Raw genomic sequence first — 22,512 nt, 5'->3', positions numbered from 1 at the left:
TACAGCTGTATTAGTACAGCTGTATAGGGCCAGCGCTGCAGAGTGGCCACACTTACAGCAACCAGCGCTGCAAGTGGTGTTAGATGTGGCCACACTGCAGCGCTGTTGGGCGGCTTCAAGGGGGGTTCCGGGACGAGAGAGCAAACCGGGAAAGGAAACCAGCTTCCCCGTGGTTTGCTCTCTCGGTCCCGGAGCCACCCAGCAAACCGCAGGGAAGGAGACCTGCTTGCTCGGGGCTCCGGGACCGAGAGAGCAAACCGGGAACGCCGCGGTTTGCTCTCTCGGTCCCGGAGCCAGCCAGCAAACCGCAGGGAAGGAGACCTGCTTGCTCGGGGTTCCGGCACCGAGAGAGCAAACCGGGAACGCCGCGGTTTGCTCTCTCGGTCCCGGAGCCACCCAGCAAACCGCAGGGAAGGAGACCTGCTTGCTCGGGGTTCCGGGACCGAGAGAGCAAACCGCGGCGAAGCTGGTTTCCTTTCCCGGTTTGCTCTCTCGGTCCCGGAACCCCGAGCAAGCAGGTCTCCTTCCCTGCGGTTTGCTGGGTGGCTCCGGGACCGAGAGAGCAAACCGCGGCGTTCCCGGTTTGCTCTCTCGGTCCCGGAACCCCGAGCAAGCAGGTCTCCTTCCCTGCGGTTTGCTGGCTGGCTCCGGGACCAAGAGAGCAAACCGCGGCGTTCCCGGTTTGCTCTCTCGGTCCCGGAACCCCGAGCAAGCAGGTCTCCTTCCCTGCGGTTTGCTGGCTGGCTCCGGGAACGCGAGAGCAAACCGCGGCGAAGCTGGTCTCCTTTCCCGGTTTGCTCTCTCGGTCCCGGAACCCCGAGCAAGCAGGTCTCCTTCCCTGCGGTTTGCTGGGTGGCTCCGGGACCGAGAGAGCAAACCGGGAAAGGAAACCAGCTTGATTACCAGAGGCTTCCTCCTTCCACGGAGGTCAAGAAAAGCGCTGGTAACTGTCTACATTGGATTACCAGCGCTGGATCACCAGCGCTGGATCCTCTACACCCAAGACAAAACGGGAGTACGGCCAGCGCTGCAAACAGGGAGTTGCAGCGCTGGTGGTGCCCTGCAGATGTGTACACCTTCAAAGTTGCAGCGCTGTAACTCCCTCACCAGCGCTGCAACTTTCTGATGTAGACAAGCCCATGCTCTCTTTTGGAGGTAGAACCATTCCCTTCTCTGCCTGCAGCTGGAGACACTAAGCTTTACCCAAACACCACAAGAGCAGAGTCTCCTCCTCTCTCGAGTGTTTTCCAGCCTCTGCCAGTTCAGGAAACTTGGAGCCCAAAGTCAGAGCAGCCTACTGGCCAACTTTATTATTATGAAAAGAAGCTTAAAATAACATACATTATTTCATATCTTGTATCTGCAGAGTTTCACAAAAGACTTGGATAAATATTTTAAATTAAGAACTAGTGCTTTTTAATTAATATTTCTATCAAAAACATTTTTACCACTGTTGCTTTTAAAGTCCTCCAGCCACTTTGCATAAGATATTCATAGTTTCCTGACCCTATATGATATGATATAAAATTACTATCAGTGTGCTGTAAATATTTAAAGGTGAGTTGACATCCAAATTCGGGATTCTCCACAACTATTTTAATGAATTGTTATGTTGTATTCCTAGCATCACCCTTGGTGGATTTGGAGCAGATCGCTTCTACTTGGGCCAGTGGAGGGAAGGTCTGGGCAAACTCTTCAGCTTTGGTGGACTGGGAATATGGACACTAATAGATGTGCTACTGATAGGAGTTGGATATGTGGGGCCTGCAGATGGATCTCTCTACATTTAAGTACACACAAAACATGCTTCAGAGAAGGATCAAATTTGGGAAAAGGCCTAAAAAACAATGTAGAAATTGGTCCTTAATGGTAGAACTAGGAACACATTCCCTGTGTGCACATATTTTAATGTACAGTATCTGTACTTAGCCTGCCTTGAACTAAGGTAAAATAAATGAATGGATCACTGAACAGTGTTTATTTGTAATTAATTTCCTTCGGCTTGCAAGTACTGTTTTTTTCTATGAAAAAAGTTTAAGTTGCACGGCTAAACAAGTTGACTACTGTTCCTGAAGAAAATATAAACTAATTAAAATATTAAATTAAGAATTGCTTACTTCATATTTGTGTGTTGTCTGAATTTAGCTCTCTAACTAGCTTCCCTAAATATGCTTGCAAGATTTTTTTTCATGTTTATGGCAAGATAAAGTGCTTGTGTAAACCTAAACCTATTTGGGCATATGTAGATTGCCAACTATTGTAATCTTAATTACATGTAGTTTCTCTTCTGCTTTTCACTTGGGGATATCACAAACTTAATATTTCTGCTGTCATTGTAAAGAACACTGTAGGACTCTTTCCAGCGTGATGGAGTTTCTGCTTGGCCTAGACCTCAGAGAGCATTGTATATGGCTTAATTTTTGTGCTCTCAAAATTACAGGGTATTAAAATTTAAATCCAAAAAGGAGATCTGGTGATTAACTTATCAGCTGAAGATTTGGTAACAAAGTATTTTCTTATTGAAATGTTGTCTGATGTTTACTTGTACTAACCTTCAGTGACATTATGGAAACATTCTAGAAGGCTGTAACATTTGTTTTCTGATCTTTTTTTTTTCTAATTAGGCAATTCATATTTTCAACTTTTTTTTTGTTTTTTTTTTAAGTCTTACCTCTCACCTACATGTCCTCTTTCCAAGGTCCTCTGTAGCAATCCAGTCTTAAATCATGTGGCAAGACTCCTTGGCTTCTGCAGCACTAACTGCACAACACTGAAAACTGTCAGTTGGATAAACGTACATTGAATTAAATATGATGAAAATTAATGGAAGTAGTGTTTTTATTTTATATTCAGTTTATTTCTTGCTGCCCCTCTTTCAAACTATACATGCATCTGGAAAGGGGAGAGGAGGAAAATAGTAATGCTCTTGGCAGCTCTGCCTGCAAAATATACTTCACCTGTGTAAGCTGCTCTTTTACAGTTTATTGTGCAGATTCTATGAGCTCCACTATATTTGGCTTCCCCTTGCTAGGACTTGAATATGCTTCTAGGCTCCATTGGGCTTCTTTGGCATGGTTCCTCTTATTTAAGGGGAAAGAAGTGGTGATATAGTTCAAATGCCACCATTTTTTTTAGCACAGTGAGATGTCACTCACAGTAAACTACAGATCTGTGTTCCTCCCAGTTCTTACAGGAGCAATGAAATTAGTTCAAATGGCAACTTTAACGAAGGTATCCATTGACAATATTTTCCTGAGATGAATGGTTAGGTCACACCTGTCAGAGCCGTTGTTCCAGAGTTTCCACAGAGTTACTGATATTGCTGAGTTGGGAACACACAGTTCACATTTTTGAGGCTTTGTGACTAAACTGGCACTAACTTTTATGGAAGCTGAAATTGTGGCGAACAAGATACCAGTTTCAAAGAAGTGCTGTTATAGCCTAATACTCCAGACCAGCTCAAATGAAGCCAAGCCTATAAGCAAAGCATTACGGAGCATTACCTATTGACTCAGTGCTTTGGTGTTGAGGTCGTCTATGCCTAGCCAGCTCTCCCATTGGGTGTTGATTGGTTAAAAGTCGCTGCTTTCTGTTTCATGTCTTGATACTTCTCAAACTGTACCTATCAAGCACGGTCATTTATCCTCAAGAAAATAACCCGGGAATCTGTTTGCTTCTCCTCCTTATCTTGCTGTGCCAGCTCTAGTCTGTCTCCTGTTCTCATGGAGCAGTGGCGTGTTGTGTGGCACAGGGATGGCAGCAGTCATGCCCACCAGCCTGTACCTCCCTCAGGGAAGGAGCTCCGTTAATTTCAGTGCCTGGTATATTGGCCACAAAGCAAACCGACATGGTGGCAAAGGCCCTGCCAATCCCAGCCCAGGTGCGGGAGCCTCAGGGAGAAGCCTGCCGCTGTCGCCCGTCTGGAGGAGGAGGAGGGGCTGGACACTTGTGGAAAGCAGCTGAGGGCAGGGACGCGCGCTGCCCCGGGGTGGGGGGAGCGGCGGCGTCTGCAGCAGTGACGCTGCCATGTGACGTGCTTCACTCTGTCCGGCAGACAGACTATGGCGTCCGACGCGGACCAAGAGCGGCAGCTGCGCTTTTACAGGGAGCTTCCTAAAGTGGTGAGCGCTGCGTCAGGTCCCATGGGCCGGGCACCCGGTCCCCGCCCTTTCTCCACGTTCCCGGTGGCTGGGCTGGTTATTCCCTGCAGCTGCCTGATGGCTACACTTGAAATTAGTGTGAGTGTAGTCTGAGCGCCAGCGCTGCAGTAAACCACATCCCTTAGGGGTGTAGCTTGCAGCGCTGGGAGCCGGGCTCCCAGCGCTGCGGCACTGATTATGAGGCTTTACAGCGCTGTATCTTGCAGCGCTCAGGGGGGTGTTTTTTCACTCCCCTGAGCGCAAAAGTTGCAGCGCTGTAAAGTGCCAGTGTACCGCGCTGCCCTCGCTGGGGAATGCGCTGTGCTATGTGCAGTGAAGACCAGCAGCCCAGGTGTCTGTTCTTCGTTATGCATCTTTTATGTCTCGCCCCACTTGCCCGGCGGGGAATAGAGTTTGACAGCATTCAGTGCTACGCTGGGCAGGGTCTGACTGCGGTTCACCTTTCTTCTAAGTGGGGGTGGGTGGTCAGTGAGAGTTCATCCGCAGAGTGGCTGGGGCAGTAGCCCTGCTCATGTCAACTCCTCATTTGTAAAGCCACCTACATTTGAGGAGACGCAGGCACCCCAGAACATCGGCCAGCACCTTTTGGCTCTTGTGCTGGGAGCTCTGTAGAGTGATTGCAGTCGAGAAGACATACAGATTAAGGGCTGCAGCCTTTTTTTGGCTTCCATAGTTTTTTTTCCTGGACCCAGGCTGTCACGTTGCACTGAACATTTTCTTTAAAGATGGAGCTAGTTGTACTGCCTTTAAGGGGGAAAAAAAGTCACTCACATTGACAATTCAATTCTTCTACAATGTGAGTGTTTCCCATCTTTATTCGGACAGCTTCACTCTGTCAACTCTTGTGCCTGTAGGAGTAAATCTGCCCTTCTTGCCTCTGGTTGCAACAGAATTGGGGTGGGACGACAGGAGCTCAGCCATCACAATGGTGCTGTATCCTCTGTGCACCAGCCTACAGATCCTCGGGGGTCTCTGTCGACTGTGCTCACTGCGTGTTTTACACAAGTGAAATATTGCAGCTCTGATGTGGAGCCGCTTCTGCTGCCACTTTTACAGGGTGAGCAGTTCCTGTCCTTCACTCTTTTGCCTGTAGGACCCTCTGCACCAGTGGTTCTCAACCAGGGGTGTGTGTATCCCTGGGGGTATGCAGAGGTCTTCCAGAGGGCGGTACATTTACTCATCAAGACATTTGCCTAGTTTTACAACAGGCCACATAAAAAGCACTAGCGAAGTCAGTACAAACTAAAATGTCATACAGAAAATTTCTTGTTTATATTGCTCTATATACTATGCACTGAAATGTAAGTACAGTATTTATTTTCCAATTGATTTATAATTAAATGGTAAATGAGAAAGTAAGCATTTTTAGTAATAGTGTGCTGTGATACTTTTTGCAGGAACCACTTGTAATTGCAGCGTACAGATCGAATGAATTGTACAGCTACTAAAAGCATAATTGCAATTTGAGGATGAGGACAAAATTGATCAGCTGTAGGTCTTTATTGGCAGTGTATTTGAACAAAAGGAATTTCTGCCCATCTCTGGGCTTGGCACACTTTACAGCACTGCAACTGGGGTGTGAAAAAACACCTCCCTGAGCGCTGCAAGATACAGCGCTGTAAAGCGTCAGTGTAATCAGGGCAGCAGCGCTGGGAGCGCGGCTCCCAGCGCTGCACGCTACACCCATAAGGGATGTGGTTTACATGCAGCGCTGGGAGAGCTCTCTCCCAGCGCTGCCGCTCTGACTACACTCACACTCCCGCAGCGCTGCCGCGGCAGCACTCCCGCAGCGCTGCCGCGGCAGCACTCCCGCAGCGCTGCCGCGGCAGCGCTTTGAAATTCCAAATGTAGCCATACCCTCTCAAGGAAAAGGTTCAAGCAAATAGCTCCTGGGTTCCTAACAAGCTGCAATACAACCCATTGTGTCATGTTTATTTGTCCAAAAGTACTCAATTTAATTGATTTCAACCACCGATAAAATGTTTAAAATTTTTGTATAGCCTGACTCTGTACAACTCTTTTTCATGGTCTGTAGATTTATTTTGCAAGCAAATCAATTCAACATATTTCTTTTTTTTTGCCTTTTTTTTTTTTTTTTCTGAGGCCATCTCTATAAGTCTGCTTCTGATAGCAGTTTTGGCTGCATTCTAACGGGTGTGGTCTGGCACATTCCTGCTATCATTGTTTGCTATATGTTCCTGGAACTATTATCAGCTCAACAATTCTGGAGTTGTGTACAACAACTTTCACGTCTACCACATCTACCATTTGAGTGTTTATTCATTAAAATTGGCACAGGTACATGATCAAAACAGATATTATTGACACCGTCTTTTTCTACATTTTGATGCTTTCATTGCAAAAAGATGTTTTGAAGGCATCCTTGCAAAGTATCTTGTCTTTTTGTGGGTGGCAGATTTTCATAATGAATTCTGCAAGGCGTTTTATTGCATATTATGTGGAACAACCATGCCTTTTATTAGAATTAGTTTCTGGACTTGATTTCCAGAAGTGGTAAGTAGCCAGAGCACCTATTAATTGGACTTGTGTCTGTTCAGCACTTCTGACAGTCACCCCTTCTATGTTTTATTGTACATTTAGTAGTATGATATTGTTTGAAAGTGTTTTACAGCAGTAAAAATGTCATCATATTTATCCGTCAAGCATTTTGTGAAAACATTTTGCCAATTTTTGCTCTAATAAAAACAGGTGCCAAAAGGGGAAGGGGCAGGAGAGTGAAGATGTGTGGGACAAGCTAGGTATTTTGCAGACAGATTTTGAAGTAAGATGGAGCAACACAAGAAGACTGTTTCAAATGACGGGCAGCAAGATTGTGAGAAGGGACAGAGATGAGGGCGATGCTTAATGAAGTGGAGAGCTGAGTACAGGGCTTTGGAGCTGTTCTCTAGCTCCGCTCCAGCTCCAGGCAAAATCCTGCAGCTCCACTGCTCTGGAGCTGCTCTGCACTCCAGCCCTGGGCTCTGCTCCAAAGCCCTGGCTGAGTAAAAGGTGACTGTGTTCAAGAGAGAGGCTGGAACAAGTTGTGAGTTCTAAATGCAAGGAGTACAGTTCAATTGTTAATTTTGTTTCCTGTTTATAGAGGGAAGTGAGAGCTCACTATGCTTTTATGTGCTCTGAAGAGTATGAGAAAAGAGAGAATATGTCTGGGTAGAAAAAATGCTGCTTTTTTGGTCTAATTAAAAAGAAACTGTGAACCAATTTAGGCCCAGATTTGACCTGTTATAAATTGAGTAAGGAATAGTGCTCATGTTCTAAATTATTTTTAAAATCTTAAAAAGTAAGATTTGTTGTCCCTCCCCCTCCCAAGGTGTTCTGCTGCAGTCGTTACCTGAGACTTCAACACTCTTCATAGTGGCACCTACAGTCTTGCTGATACCACTGCTAATGCTCGCAATGAGACATAAATAAGACAGTCTCATCTGGGGCACAGACCTATAGAAACCCAAGTCAAAACAGTTATTATCTGCCAAATGTAGAGACAGGATTGGTAGGGAAATGTTTTATTTTCAAACAACATAAAAGAAAAAAAACAACAACCCTGAAATCTAATTGAAATTAAATATACCCTCCACTCCTCTTGATTTGTTTATAACTTAGGAGCTCCACGCCCACTTGAATGGCTCCATCAGTTCTGTTACTATGAAGAAACTTCTGGCTCAGAAACGATATCTTCAAATCCATAATGGAATGACAATGATTGACAAGGGGAAGAAAAGGACTTTAGAAGAGTGAGTATCTATAAGTTACAACCTTAATTCCACCCCACCCCACCCCCAAGTCCTTTATGAAGACATTGAAACCAGTGGAATCTGTAAGCTTGCACTGTGTGACTGTAGAAAACATAATTAAAATTGAAGGTTGCACTATGTACTTTAATCAAATTTTCACATAAAACCATTAAGAAAATTATTACTTTTAAAAAATGTCCTTAGGGGAAGATAGTTTTTCATTTCTTAAATCTGTGAGGTCACTTCTTTCTTGTGTGCAAATGGAACATGTATCCCTTGTTATCTTCGTTATTAATTTGTTTTCCTTTTAATCAAATGATAGAAAATATTTACATAGAGCATGGGCTCTTTAGAGAAAATCCAGTCATGAAAGATTTCCTAGTTGGACATGAATATAGCCAGTAACTTAACACATAGGAAAACAAAGATTCTTCGTAAATGCTTTACACTATACATGCTCTACATTTAATCACTACTGAATCAATAATTTTTAAGGCCAGAAAGGACAATTATGATGATTCAGCCTGTGCTGCAGCAAAGCCAGTAAATACATGTTATTTAGGCATGGGTTTGCAATTGAGAGTGCTCATCGCACTAGCACACTTTTATATGCTTAGCCTTTGAACTTTTGTGTTGTAGATGTTTTCAGATGTTTAATATCATTCATCGGATTACCAGTAGGACTGAAGATATATTAATGGTAAGTTGTACAGGGCTTTGTTTTAAAAAATCAGAGCATTTTTCTTTCAAAAACAACTCCTTGCAAAGGTAGCAAGAAAAGTTATTGCACTTGTATCTGTGCCCAATGTGTAAAAGCCAAATTGAGCTGACTGTAAATTATTGAGCTCAGAGATTCAGTAATATGTTACAATCAATGGCATGTAAAAAATTTCTGTAAAAAGTGAGAATTTAGAAATGCCAGATTCTACCTGACATTTTCGTTCTTTTTTCCTTCAGAGCAGTGAGCTACCAATATTGGAAGTCAGTCTGTGCTCTCAGATGACTGAACTGATGATCACTTATGAATGTGATATTCATTCATATTTATCTATGCTTTAATTTAGCAGAGTCTCCTAATACTTCTTTGTCTCAGTGTATATGCAGAGTTCCTTACTAGAGCTGTACTATGTTCACTTCTGGGTCCAGCACAGAGAGGGAGATCTGCTGGTGGGAAAGCCTATCTCAGGATGTGGAGTGGGGCAAAGTGTTGTGAACTGTTCCTCTCCAGAAGGGGTTTCAGGCAGCCAGTACAACCCTCCAAGTGGTCAGGATTGCCAAGAAAGAGGTCATTGCCATCGGTAGGGCACTGAAATCCCCATTGGCCAGAGCAGCTTTTGATACCCTGGTACAACTGGACAGAGATGTAAACACCGTGGGATTTAGACAGTAACTCCTATTAATGTTATGTAACTATATTTCCATGTTTCACACTGAAAGCTTACCTGCATGTCTTTATCTTTAAGATTCATCCAGTGTAACAAATTATAAATCTTTAATTTCAAAATATTGTATATGCTGTTTTTAACCAGGTAACTAAAGATGTTATTAAAGAATTTGCTGCCGATGGTGTCAAGTATCTGGAGTTAAGGAGCACACCTAGAGAGGAAAATGGCACTGGTACAAAGTGTTCTGTCTTTTAATTAGTATTCTGGATTATATTATAGAACCTCTCACATTTATAAAGTTAATATTAACAATATGTTTTGGAAAGTACCAAGTGAATTATGATTGACATGTAAATAACTGCTGGAGTCACTTTTGAAATTCAGTTGATTGAGTAAATGTGGCAGATTTAGAAGCAAATCAGTGAATGTCCCACTGTCAAATCTTTCATATAGTGACAAATTCCTTTTGTAATTTCAGTGAAGCCCGTGGAATTGCTCCAGGAATGATTTTTTCTTAACCTGTATATTTATATAAAAATATAAATAAAAACAATACACACACATATGTATATTCAGTGTTATAAATATAATTATTTGCAGTGAACTGAATAATGAAAATGATAATATGGATACAATTTTCCTTTTAGTAAGATTTGGTGGTTGAGGGAGGGAATTACACATTGAGCTAAATTCTTTCCTGTCATTACTTCACTATCCAGTGATAAATTTAGGCTATTCAGTTTAGTCTGATATCTTATTCTATTCGAGCTCTCCTGTTGGCATAATAAAATCACCTCTGCTCTGTGCACACACGTGCTTATGTCGATGTAACTTATGTCACTTGGGGGGGATTTTATTTGTACCCAGGAGTGACGTAAATGATGGCGACATAGGCTGTAGTGGAGACATAGCCTTATTATAGTTTTGTTTCTTATAATAGCTGATACATTTTCTTTCTTATTTCTCTTAACCTTTTAATTGTTTTTAAACAAATATTTTAGTGGTGCATCAGGAAACCCTACTGTTAGATTCTTTTGTACAGTTATTTTTTTTTTTCTCCACAAACTCAGAGCAAACAAAATCCAAAGGGAGGCTTCAGAGTAAAATTACATTTGTTGGTAAAACCAGTCCTATAGAAAATGTAAAATCACAGAATAAAATCAAGGTGCAAAATGAAACTACCATCCCAAAGTGCAAATAAAATATAAGATCAAAGAGTAAAATGGGGGGGAAAGTTAAAATGAAAAATATTTTCATGGACAATCTAGGATTTTATCAAATGTAATTTTTTATAATCAGTCCACTTATATCTACTCAGATCAGGTGTGCATATGCTTGTGTGTGTGTGTTATAGGTATGACGAAAAGGACATATGTGGAAGCTGTACTTGAAGGAATAAAACAGTGCAAAGAGCAGGATTTGGATATAGATGTCAGGTAAAATAATGTGAAAATCTTCTGATTTAGGATTTTGGTATGAGCCTGGTGTTTGGCCCAGGTTGACAGATCATGAATGCACAGGAGGAATTTGTATAGCAATCAGATGATTTTTGACTTAAAACCTAGCAAACCTAGCAATTTAGATATTGAAATGTATTTTATTATCCCTATTACTAAATAGAGAGCAAAACTGGCTGAGATTTCTAAAGTCTCCATTCTCTGCAATGTTTTATAGCAAAAGCAGTGCCCTCAGGAAATACCAGACTAAAGGCCTGTCTGTCACAAAAGTTGTATCACTTTAATCATACAGATACAGGCATAGTTAAAGCAGTACAGCTCTCCCTGCCTCCTTCCAGTGCTGATGTAGTTATACCAGTATAGGGAGCGGAATATACTACAAAGGTATAGGGCACCATTATACTTGCATAACTGTATCCAGATGAAGGGTTGTACTAGTTTTGTTAAAAAAATCAGCCCCCTACCAAATTAATTATACTGATACAATGACTGTGTGTAGATCAGGCCTTAGAAAGACACTACAGTTTCTATTAGTAATTTAACAGATAATATAAACTTGAATTTTAAACCAGCTATCGAAAGTGAACCTAATAATCACCAATATAGATATGTGTCTTCCCCTCTGTTATGGAATTTTAGTGATATTCTTTGAAATAATACAGTAATCACAATGAGAGTGCTGCAGCCCTTGACTGGCTAATTACTGAACCCCGAACTGTTTAACTAACATGCTTACTTTGATTCTCTAGGAAAGCTGCTTTTACTGTGAAATGGCCTGTCAGACTTTTATCATGCATAAACCCTGGGCAGTTTTGTTCCTCTTTAAAACAAACAAAAAACACCCACAAACAAAAAATCAACAAACACAAAACTACCAACCATAAACAAATAAAAACTACAAATATATTGGACAATTTTAAAAAAGTTTACATTATTTTAAAATGACCAACCCACCCCAGTGAAGTTAATGTAGTGGAAAAAAAAGCCCACACTGCACAGACAGTACCTGTGTAGCTGTATGCAGGAGCACTGGTTACCATGTACAATTTTCTTCTGAGTTTCACTTGTTTTTGAGAATTGAAAAATCAAGGAGAAACTCAAAGGATGTAAACCAATAACAAAATAAGTTTATTAAAACCTCTCAGAATTGTTTGTAAGTTGGAAACTTGATAACTAAATGGTGTAAAACCCAAAGAAGATAAACAGCCACTAGTTAGGGATCCAGCTTTCCTCTGTGGGAACTATACAATTATTTTTTGCAAGAAACTAATAATACAGATTAAAAATCTGCTCTGAAAAGTTGTCCTTAGTTCTTGACCTCTTTCATGGGCCTTCTGTAAACTATATAAGATACAGGGCTACCTTTTTAAAGAGTGTTGCAGTGGTGCACCTGCAGAAATCCACATTGTGCAGCCTGAATGGGTAATTGCATCCCCCACAGGGTCACTTATGTGTGAACACAGTTAACTTTTTGCACTCTAAAATTCAAATATGTTTTTCTGTTTGCTACATGTTGCCTCTGAAAATTTGGACCATAAAGTTTTTTTGTGGCAAAATATATTGCACCTTTTAATAGTAGAGGTGTAATAATAACAAACTAGGTATAAATGTGAATTAAGATACATATATCATTTGTATACATTACATCATAACAATATAATGATATGTCACAGTTGCCAGCTTTTATCCAGCCAGTTCGGAGGTGCTTTAGTATCTTGTGGATTGGCCTTAATATCTTCTGCCTGTGCCTGAGATGTAGGATGTTGCAGAGGCCTTGGCTACACTCACACTTTACAGCGCTGCAATTGGGGTGTGAAAAAACACCCCCCTGAGCGCTGCAAGATACAGCGCTGTAAAGCGTAAGTGTAATCAGGGCAGCAATGCTCGGAGCGCGGTTCCCAGCGCTGCATGCTACACCCATAAGGGATGTGATTTACATGCAGTGCTGGGAGAGCTCTCTCCCAGCGCTGCCGCTCCGACTACACTCACACTTCAAAGCGCTGCTGGGGCAGTGCTCCCGCAGCGCTGCCGGGGCAGCGCTTTGAAATTCCAAATGTAGCCATACCCAGAGGTCAAATTCTAAGCTCTTTGTAGAAGGGAGGGACTGAATTGTCTGAGCTGGTAGGTCTTGCTGGCTAATCCAGAAAACAGCATTGGTAGTAGCTTCAGAGAAAGAGTTGATATATGAAAGTCAGACCGTTGGTATGCAGGGGCTAGTAGCCAGATGGGGACCTGATGCCAGTATAGGCAATGGCTGAAAGGATGATGCCTGTCCAGAGGACAGGAGAACTTTTTGCTGTGTCTTATGTGAGATGATGTATGTTTTTTAAGAAGTGTTTAGCAGTCCTTCTCTGGAGATGTAGCTTACCAGATCTTTCCTTTTCCAGAGCCTGGAAAAAGTTGTTTTGGTTTTATGAAAAAGGAAGAACCAAACCACACCAATAAAATTATTAAAAGAAAATGAAAGAAAATCAGTTTATCCCAAGAGAGAGTTGAGTTCCAGTTCCCTGTGTTCAGCTATATATGCCCAGTCCTTTGTTTCAGTATTACATTTTTGCCGCTAGAGTGGAGGCAGTATGTCTGGAAGGGAGATGCCATGAACATAACGCTGGAATTAGAGTGGGTATGCATCTGGGCATTAGAGATGTGTCATTCAGCCACTGTGATAACAGCGCAGTGCACTGGTATTGTTGTGTGCTTCTCTGTACATGCATAATTATCCTCTTTCTTGCCATCAGAGCTTTACCGTAACAGTTGTGACAAAAGAAGCAATTTCTATTTAAGTTATGAGTGCATTGTTGCTTTTGCTGGTAACAGATTTTCTTTGTCAGTCACCTGCTATTACTGTTTAGATTTAATGTAAGATGTACACCTCTGCTCTAGGTTTTTAATAGCAACAGATAGAAGAGGGGGACCTATCGTTGCCAAGCAAACTGTTAAACTTGCTGAAGAGTTCCTCCTTTCCACCGACGGGATTGTGGTAGGGCTTGACCTCAGTGGTGATCCCACCGTAAGTTACTTTCCTTGAAGATGGATACTTTTATTATTGTAATGATTATAGTATCAAATTTTATTTTTACTCTTAGTGCTTTGGATAATTTTCCTTTGGGGGCATTAACTGTTAATGGCAAGGGTTAGGAACGACTATTTCCCCCCATCTAAACCATTATATAAATGGGTATAGATGCATTTTGGAGTGCTTTTGCCTTCATCTGAAGCACCAGATATTGGTCAACACTGAAGGCAGAATATGTTGTTGCTATTATTATTATATAATTTCTTTTAAGTAATACCAACAATGTTATATAAGGTGTTTTTCAAACATAAAAGAAGGCACATGATCTAAAGACAGAAAAACGGGTAGTAGTAGTCAAAGTAGTACTTGGAATGATGGCTCTTGCCTGGCAAACTCTATCTTCCTGTTTTTAGTCATTTTACTTGACTTGGGAATGTATGAAGGAGTTGAGGGGATTGGACAGAAAGTTGTTTTAGTTCTTAACTACTGCCCTTTACATAAAGGTCACCATCAACTAAAATAAACACACTGATGTGTTGTTACTAGTAACATTTGCTGAACTGAAAAGAATTAGGGAAATACATTTCTCTCTATTATCTCACTGTTTACTTGTACATTTAATAACACTTGGTCTGTAGTCAGTTTCACTGTTTCCACTATATAGTTATTCAGTAAACTTGCTGGCTGTTGGTTAAATGTCTTGCTCATATTCCTGATGTGAAGATAACAACTCTTGTCTCTAACAAAAAATTGAAAATGTACAAAATGATACACAACTATCAAAAAAGGGAACTTAAAAGCAACTTCTGAGCCCAGGAAAGCATCCACTACTACATTGCCTCTGATGAAGTGGGTATTCACTCATGAAAGCTTATGCTCCAATATGTCTGCTAGTCTATAAGGTGCCACAGGACTCTTTATTTCTTTTTACAGATCCAGACTAACGGGGCTACCCCTCTGATACTTTGCTCTGATTGTATCAGATTGATTGAGGTTGAAGCATATTGAGTAATACTGAGAATAGACACAAAATGAGAACTAAAGCTGATTTACAAGGCCCCACAGTTTGGTCTATGGGGGTGTGAATTGCAGTAGGTGTCTTTTAGTTTGCACCATCAGCACTGGTTGGTTACAGTGCAACATGCCAGTTTGCACTGCAGTTCACATCCCATAGTCTGAACTGCGGGGTCATGTAGACATAAAATACAAGCACCTAATAGGCTGCTGTTATAAAGAAAAGAAATTGAAGAATATAGTTCTCAAACTGAAGTGAAAAAAATTGATTCACTATATTTGATTATAAAAGAAAAATTATTAAAATTAACTGCTTTTAAATGAATTATATTAATATTCAGAAACTTCATCATTACTGTATAATTGAAAAGGTTTTAATAAAAAATACCTCCTGATTAATCATGCATTATTGTTTGGATTTTTCTTCAAGGCAGGACATGGCAAAGAATTTTTTGAACCCCTTTTTGAAGCAAAAAAGGCAGGTCTGAAACTGGCATTGCATCTTTCAGAGGTAAATTCTTAATGTTTGTGCTAACCTTTTTCTGCAGCCACCTTTAAATAAAAACCTACTGTAACTAAAAGTAACATTTGTGGATTTTCAGTTTTTCAGGCCGAAGTAATGCTAGTTTGTGGCATTTTGAAGATGTGGGGTTAGGAAAGAGAAATTTAAAGTAAACACTCTATATGTATTTTGAAGGGAAAAAACCCATAAAGTACCAAAAACCAACCATCTACCTAACTTAATCAAGTAACCTTGACTAAATCTCTCTTACCTTTCTAGGGATGTTACAGTCCACCAGAGAATCATGCAGGCCCCACTCCTGTGACTTCTGATGTCACAAAAAATGTTTCAGTGGTGCTATTGTCAGTTTTGAATTTTGTATTAATTTTGGATAGATCAATACAGTAGATGATATAATACAATAAATGTTGAGAACCACAGAAGGAATACCAGTAACATAACATACCCTGCCTTAAAACATGCAAGGTCCTTAAATGATTATTAAATTATGGAAACAGATAGGACCTCAGTATCATAGGGAAAACCCTGATTCAAGAGCATGACTAAGCCTTGCTCATTAAGGATTATTGGAGGAACTGTTGGCTGTCATTTATTGTATTATATATTTAAGAAGTATCAGTATTAATTTGAAATTTACACATACATTGATTGATCCATTGCCACCCACCTGAAGTATATCTGGAATATCATATAGTAGATATTGTTATGTACCTGTTTTACTCACATGAATAGTTCTGTTGACTTTTTTTAGCTCTGTAAGTGTATGTGAGATGAGGAGAATTTGGCTTATGATCTCTAACATTGAAGATCCATCTAGAGTTTGATTTAGCAGGCCTGATGAATAATGAAAACCTTCTAATTTCTGAAAGAAATAGTGCCTTTAGGAAATGAAAGATGATATTATTAATGAGTTTTTTGCATGGAACTCTTGTGCAGTGCTTTGAAAATGTACTTCCAAGTGCCTCACCTTCTTCTTTCTGCCTCTGTCTTATTGTGTAACTTCTCTGTTCTGCAGTCAGTTTATCCATTTGTACACTGGAGATAATTGTAACCTTCCTTCACAAGGTAGTTGAGGCTTATTTCATTAAGGTTTGTAAAGCTAATTGAGGTCCTCCAATCAAAAGTATTTCAGAAGTGCAAATAACTAATGTAATCTGTCCTTTTATCTGCTTTCCAATGAGTGCACTTCCATCTTCCAGTTCCTGCATCTCTTCCTTCTCCAAAACATAATAACTAACACTAATTAGCACACACACTTATTTCTCATTTTCTTTGTTGATAAAATATACAAATACAAAAAACCTAGAACCCAGATCTGATCTGGGGCTGATGTATAACTTTGATTATTCAGCTGAATTATGGTGGTGTTACAGATTCTGTGCGTGGGGGGTGTATTCTGTTTTAGATCCCAAATAAAGAAGAGGAGACCAAAATTCTCCTTGGTTTGCCTCCAGACAGAATTGGACATGGCACATTTCTCAACTCTGCAACAGGTTCAGAGGACCTTGTGCAGCTTGTTAGACAGAATCACATACCTATAGGTAAGCAAGAAGATAAGAAAATTGCTTGGTAGCACTCAGGCTTTGATACATTATATCTTGCAAATGATGCAGTAAATCTGAGTAGATTTATATCTCCCAGAAATAAATATGGAAAGATATTTGTGATGTGGAAATAAATGGATTCTGTGAGAAAATAACTGATACCTATGGTGTTCTACTAATGCTTCTGCTTCTCATTTAAAACAAAATTGGTCATAGAGTATTTTTAAACGTTTTTACTGAGTGCCATTAATTAAATGTCTAGGTATTTTATATGCATATATTTCAATATACACAAACATTCTTTCATCACTATTCTAAATATTGGTGCTTCTTAGCAGTTTAATGCCAGTCTTGGTGTAGAATCAACAAATAGTGGGAAAAGGACAACAGAAAACAGAGATCGGGAACATTAAAACAGTACAAAATTGCCATGTGTTTACACCTGTTGCCACCCGGTTAATATCAATAAACTACACCTTAGTAATTTGTGTAGTGAAATTTCTTTTAAAGCTATGTAAAAGGATTTAGTAGCATTTGTGCAGACTGTTCAAAGTTTTATATCTGCTTCAAATACATAGGGACATAAGAATTGTGATACTGGAGCATTGATCTGTCCAGTCTGATATCATGCCTCTGGCATTGGCCAATAATGGATGCCTCAGATGAAGATAGAAAACCAAAACATAACATACTTGACCAGTTGAGCAGTGCATGTGGTGTATGTATGTGTGCACCAGTTCTTCAAATACCCTGAATTGGGCACACAACTAGTGAACTGTGCACCTAACCACCCATTTGACTGTATAAATCCAGGTATTTTCATGTGTGCACAAATGAACATTTTGTTCCCATGTTTGAATATGTTCTTAACTGGCATATACAATATATTGTAAGCATCATGAATCACCACAACTTTTTAAAAAATTATAAAACAGGTAACACTGAACTATTCAGCTATGGATTGAAATGTGTACATTAATCTACCCAAATATCATCTTTTTGATTCTGTACCTATCCTTGTTTTTTTCTTTTAATTCAGAGTTTTTCCTTTTATCACTTAGAACTTTGTATGACATCAAACTTCAAAAGTCAGACTGTACCTTCCTGTGACAAACACCATTTTGGATACTGGTACAACATTGGCCACCCTACTGTACTTTGTGTAAGCCATTTTGATTGTACAGAATACACTTAGATGCTGACCATACAGAACATGGAAACTGAGTCACTGGAGCCAAGTTAGAGAAACATACCTGTTACTATCTGTACAAGAGCCAACTGGACAGGGAATTTCTCTCACCTCACATATAAGAAATCTGATACCTTGTTTAGGGAGAAATATATAGTAATAATCTAGGAAAATTCTTGTTATTCAACTTCTAGTTTTTGTTGAAGAAGCAAATCCCAGTAGATTAGAAGTCTGATTTACATGAAATTTGGGGTCTATATAGGTTTTGGTATGAACCAGGGAACATTGCATTTGAACATCTTAGCCCCTATATTTATATTTTTAAATTGTAATTCCTTGTAATTATTACTTCCTTATAATATCAAATATGTTTCTGTTGCATTCAGAGGAAAATATGGGACTCCTTCTGTAGGTAATTAGTCCTGATCCCGTGAGATGCCAGGCACCTCAGCTCCCATTGCTGGCATCTATAAAAACATCCATGTTAGAAAACATCACAGTGGCCAAGTTAAGTAAGGGAAATTTAGGAACCTCTCTTCCTTGCATGGTTCATAAACCCACACAAGAGCCCTGGATTAGGGAGCAGGGACCAACTTCGTCCTTAAATGATCCTAACTTGAACATTTCAACTGGCAACGCTTATCTAATTGTTATTATTTATCTTTTGTATTATGGTAGCAGCCAAGGACCGTAATCAAAGTCAGGGACCCATGGCACTAGGCTCTGTTGTACAGGATGACACAGACCCTGTCCGGAAGATAAATATTCTTGTATAAGACAAGGTGCAGCTAGTAAGTGGGGGGTGGAGGAGTTGGGAAGGCCAGAGGCGGAACAGGGAAGGGGAAAGGATAACAGTTATATGGTCACACATTTACATAAGTTACACGTGTGAAAAACTTGATGATTCTGAATCATCGGAATTGTTTTGAAATAAGTGCCAGTAATCCCCACAGGCCTTCTGTCTAGCCATTATCACTTCCCTGTAGGCATCATGGTAGAAGTGGTCTTGAGGAGGAGTGGCAGGAGCAGCTTTATGGATTAATTTGGAGAGGTGCTCCATGTGTAGTAGGAGACATAGAATAAAGCACAAAGACTGGCTGTTTTTATAGACATCATATATTTTTATAAAAGAACTGTTCTTTCACTTAGCCTTCTTTGTTCAGCATATGATATTTTTGGATGATATATTGATATTAATTTACAATCAGTTTCACCTTACTGTATTTCACAGTTTACTGCAGCTAGTATTTATTCTATCAGTCAGTACTTAATTAAAGATAGACTAAGTACTAGCTGCAGTAAACTGTGAAATACAGTAAGGTGAAACTGATTGTAAATTAATTTCCTATTTTTCAAAGCTAGACACACTGAATGATTGTTCTTTTTTTTTTTTTTTAAACCCCCAGACTGACGATAAAGGTGTCTTTGCAACGGATCTGTCTCAGGAGTACCATATGGTTGCTAAAACATTTAATCTGATGCCATCACAGATGTGGGACCTCTCCTATGAATCAATCAACTATATCTTTGCTTCAGACAGTATAAAATTGAAGCTAAAGGAACAATGGCATAAACTGAAACCAAGTCTGCTAAGTAATTAAACTATAGTTATAAATAGATGAAAACAGAATATAATAGCTCAGTTAATAAGGATGATCCGCCTAAGCGATTCTGTCTTTGGCCTTTTAAATTTTTATACAAATATAGGGTCCAGTCCTGCAGCCTCTGATTATATGAGTTAAGGGCTACAGGAACAGTCCTTTATTTAACCAGGATGAGAGAGAAGTTCCTTTCCACACTTTGTCTGAAAAAAGTCTGTCAGTGAGTAAAATTCCAGATTTTTCATGTACTAAATACTATATTCACTGTAGAGAAACTAGTTTTTTTTAATTACCATATATACTCGTTCATAAGACAAATTTTTTTAGTAAAAAAGGGAAGCATCAGAGAAGGGGGTCAGCTTATGAACGGGTACAGAGAGGGAGAGGTGGGACACAGTCCTTCCACCCAACAGAGGAAGCAGGAGAGGCAGCAGAGCCAGAAGGGAAGAGGCAGGGCCAGAGTCTCTCTGCTTCTGGCCACGCTGTTCTCCCCGCAGTCTCCGAAGCAGCTGCAGCTCTGGGGCTGGCAGGCTGTGGCGGTGCCGCCTGGCCCCACCTGCCATAGCAGGCTGCAGCTGTGCTGCCTGCCCCAGCATGCTGGAGCAGGCTGCAGCCATGCTGCCCGGCCCAGCCCACTGGAGCAGGCTACGGCCGCACTGCCCGGCCTGGCCTGCTGGAGCAGCTCCGGCCAGGCCAGAGACATCCTCACCTGGCCCACCCCAGCTAAGGTGGGAAGAGATGGGATGGGGAGAGTGTGGGGGTCCTGGGCTAGGGGTAGGGTCATGTGGGGAGTGGTCACAGGGGTTACTCCCCTGGCCCCCAGCCTCTCTCCCCCGCCTCTCCAAAATTTCCCCACCGGTTGCTGTCCCGGCCTGTCAGGGTAAGCCGCTGGTAGGCTGGGACACTTTGTTTACTTAGGTTTACCTCCATGCCTGTGGATGCTTGAGGTAAACAAACCATCTCAGCCTGCCAGCGGCTTATCCTGATGGCCCAGGAGCCAAAGTTTGCTGACCCCTGAATTATAAAGTCGGCTTATGAATGAGTCATAAAAAATTTCCATTTTTACTTATCCATGTGGGCAGGGGGAGGGTTGGCTTATAAACGAACTGGCTTATGATCGAGTATATATGGTACTTTTTGCTCAAATGTGTTGAAATATCACAAATATTGGAACCATCATCGTAAAATAACGTTGAGTAGGAAAAGAACATAATACACATGTAGCAACAATGTGCTAAACAGTATGTATATTTTTTTTTTTATCAATCTTCAGTAGGCTGATTGAGCAGAAAGATATGGACAATCTCAGAGAGAAAAAAATACTTGTCAATAAGATCTTCACACTCAGTTAAGAGACATATTAGACTGTTCTTGCTGATATAGATGTCTGACCAAAGCTTTCTGTGGGTAGTTTTAATGAATACGCTGAGACAATAAAACTGAACTACACTATCAACACACTCAGAATTAACAGTGTATTACGGTGTCTCTGTTACACTAGCAAGCAGAAAAAAATTCTAAAACCAAAATCAACAACTGTGACATTTATGGGGTTTTGTTTTGAAAATGCTTTATTATAATTTAAAGTTTTTCTTTCCATTTTTTTTTAAAACAAAAAATAGCTTTTTTGATGCTGTGTGTTTCTAAAACCACTACTTTTGTTTTTGCTCAGGGTTTGTAGATTGGAGGCATGTAAATTCTGCAGCAAATTATGTAAAGTTGTATCATTTATAAGAGATGCTTTCCTTCTACTAAGTGATACCATGTCTGTTTTGACACCACAGGGGGGAGCTCTTTAGTTTGGGAAACGAGATGTAGTTTTTGTTAGTGGTATTAATTTATGCATTGATAGATCTGTCACTCTTCGGGAGAAGAATCATTGACAACACAATCTTGCCATATGTGGCTCCTATATCCCTTAAGAGACTGTGTTTTGTGAGTAGTTTAAGTAATTTTACTAGGAATTGGGATTTAACTTCATAGATTAGGAAAGAGATTCCACCGTGTAGAACTGGTCCTATTACTTCAGGAAATCCCTTTGCTGTCTGAGTTTCAGGAGACCAGACTATTAATGGACTATGACAAACAGCATTTTTTGCAGTGCTAATGAAAGTAGACTGTACTGAATGTTTTGAAGATATATAGGCAATCTATTTGAATGAGTCACTGGCTATGCTGTTTCAAGTGTTTGTTGACTCATGAGAATCGTCATGGGTAATGATTTTTTTGTATCTTGTAACAAGGCTACTAATATAGGTTATGTGTTGCCGCTGTCAACAGTCACTGTCACTTCTACTCTGCGTGATCCTGCCAGGTACTCAGACAATTGGGCCCTTGAAAATCTTTTTAGGAGGGGGAGATCTTGCAACCGTCATGGGGATGCCTAATATAGTGCCTCCAAATATTTGTGATAGGCTCAGATTCCACAAGCCTAGTGATGGGATCCCAGTCCTTGGTCTCTAGATGTCAGGGCAACTTGCTGTCGTGGCTGAGCCAATTGGAAAAAGGTTTATGATGATAAAAACTGGAGATAGTTAGAATGTTTATGTGGCAGGATGAGCTTTCTCAGCTATGTCATTTAGAATGAAGCCTCTGGCTTTCACTAAATGATGAGTGACTCGGTAGAGGGATAGTTCTTTTCTGCTGAGAATACTCACCTCTCATGTGCTAAGAAGTCAGTTCAGACAATCAGTTATGTGACCTCCTATCAGCAGCTGGACGTGGGAAACAACCACAACTTTGTGATGTCTGCTCTGTATAGAAGGAGCTGTCCTGGCTGAGCTCTCCAGTTCTTTTCTGTGTCCCAGTAGGAGATCTCTCTCTGACTTCTGAACTAGGGATTTAGTTGTTTATTGTGATCCACTTTCAGGTAGC

General features: G+C 40.5%; 2 protein-coding genes and 1 long non-coding RNA gene across 6 annotated transcripts in view; 2 read left to right on the top strand and 1 right to left on the bottom strand.

The window, feature by feature from the left end:
* TM2D3 (TM2 domain containing 3) overlaps positions 1-2,824 on the top strand; it is a 15,747-nt gene extending 12,923 nt beyond the window's left edge. For 2 of the 3 annotated variants that reach the window (XM_030577131.1, XM_030577130.1), the window contains exon 6: positions 1,625-2,821. In XM_030577131.1, the coding sequence (XP_030432991.1) occupies positions 1,625-1,790 (166 nt within the window). In that variant the 3' untranslated portion in view covers positions 1,791-2,821. Of the gene's footprint in view, positions 1-1,624 lie in introns of all 3 variants that reach the window. The other variant, XM_030577132.1, reaches the window with a different exon arrangement.
* LOC115658367 lies at positions 2,619-3,752 on the bottom strand. The gene is made up of 2 exons (XR_004002248.1): positions 2,958-3,752; positions 2,619-2,777 (listed from the first exon to the last, which is right to left on the bottom strand). It is a non-coding gene; the product is annotated as an uncharacterized LOC115658367 (long non-coding RNA).
* An 80-nt stretch (positions 3,753-3,832) lies between these two features.
* ADAL (adenosine deaminase like) lies at positions 3,833-20,579 on the top strand. Of its 2 annotated transcripts, XM_030577128.1 has the most exons (10): positions 3,833-4,121; positions 7,779-7,909; positions 8,549-8,609; positions 9,439-9,526; positions 10,649-10,730; positions 13,635-13,761; positions 15,212-15,292; positions 16,710-16,845; positions 17,910-18,010; positions 19,444-20,579. In XM_030577128.1, exons 1-10 carry the CDS (start codon positions 4,062-4,064, stop codon positions 19,636-19,638), a joined length of 1,062 nt encoding a protein of 353 aa, XP_030432988.1. In that variant the 5' UTR covers positions 3,833-4,061; the 3' UTR covers positions 19,639-20,579. The 2 variants fall into 2 exon arrangements, with proteins under 2 accessions (XP_030432988.1, XP_030432989.1); XM_030577129.1 differs by lacking the exon at positions 17,910-18,010 and having other exon boundaries at positions 19,444-19,529.
* Positions 20,580-22,512: the final 1,933 nt, after the last annotated feature.

This window comes from Gopherus evgoodei, chromosome 10, assembly GCF_007399415.2.
Source record: "Gopherus evgoodei ecotype Sinaloan lineage chromosome 10, rGopEvg1_v1.p, whole genome shotgun sequence".
In the NCBI taxonomy this organism is placed as follows: Eukaryota; Metazoa; Chordata; order Testudines; family Testudinidae; genus Gopherus; species Gopherus evgoodei.
The sequence above is the reverse complement of the archived record's forward strand: the minus strand, read 5'-3'. Positions and strand labels throughout refer to the sequence as shown.

Excerpts from the sequence above, each read along its gene's own strand:
- ADAL (XM_030577128.1), top strand. The coding sequence starts at position 4,062 with ATGGCGTCCGACGCGGACCAAGAGCGGCAGCTGCGCTTTTACAGGGAG. Across the intron at positions 13,762-15,211 it reads ACCTCAGTGGTGATCCCACC|GCAGGACATGGCAAAGAATT; the intron begins GTAAGTTACTTT and ends TTTTTCTTCAAG. Across the intron at positions 18,011-19,443 it reads GCCACCCTACTGTACTTTGT|ACTGACGATAAAGGTGTCTT; the intron begins GTAAGCCATTTT and ends TTAAACCCCCAG.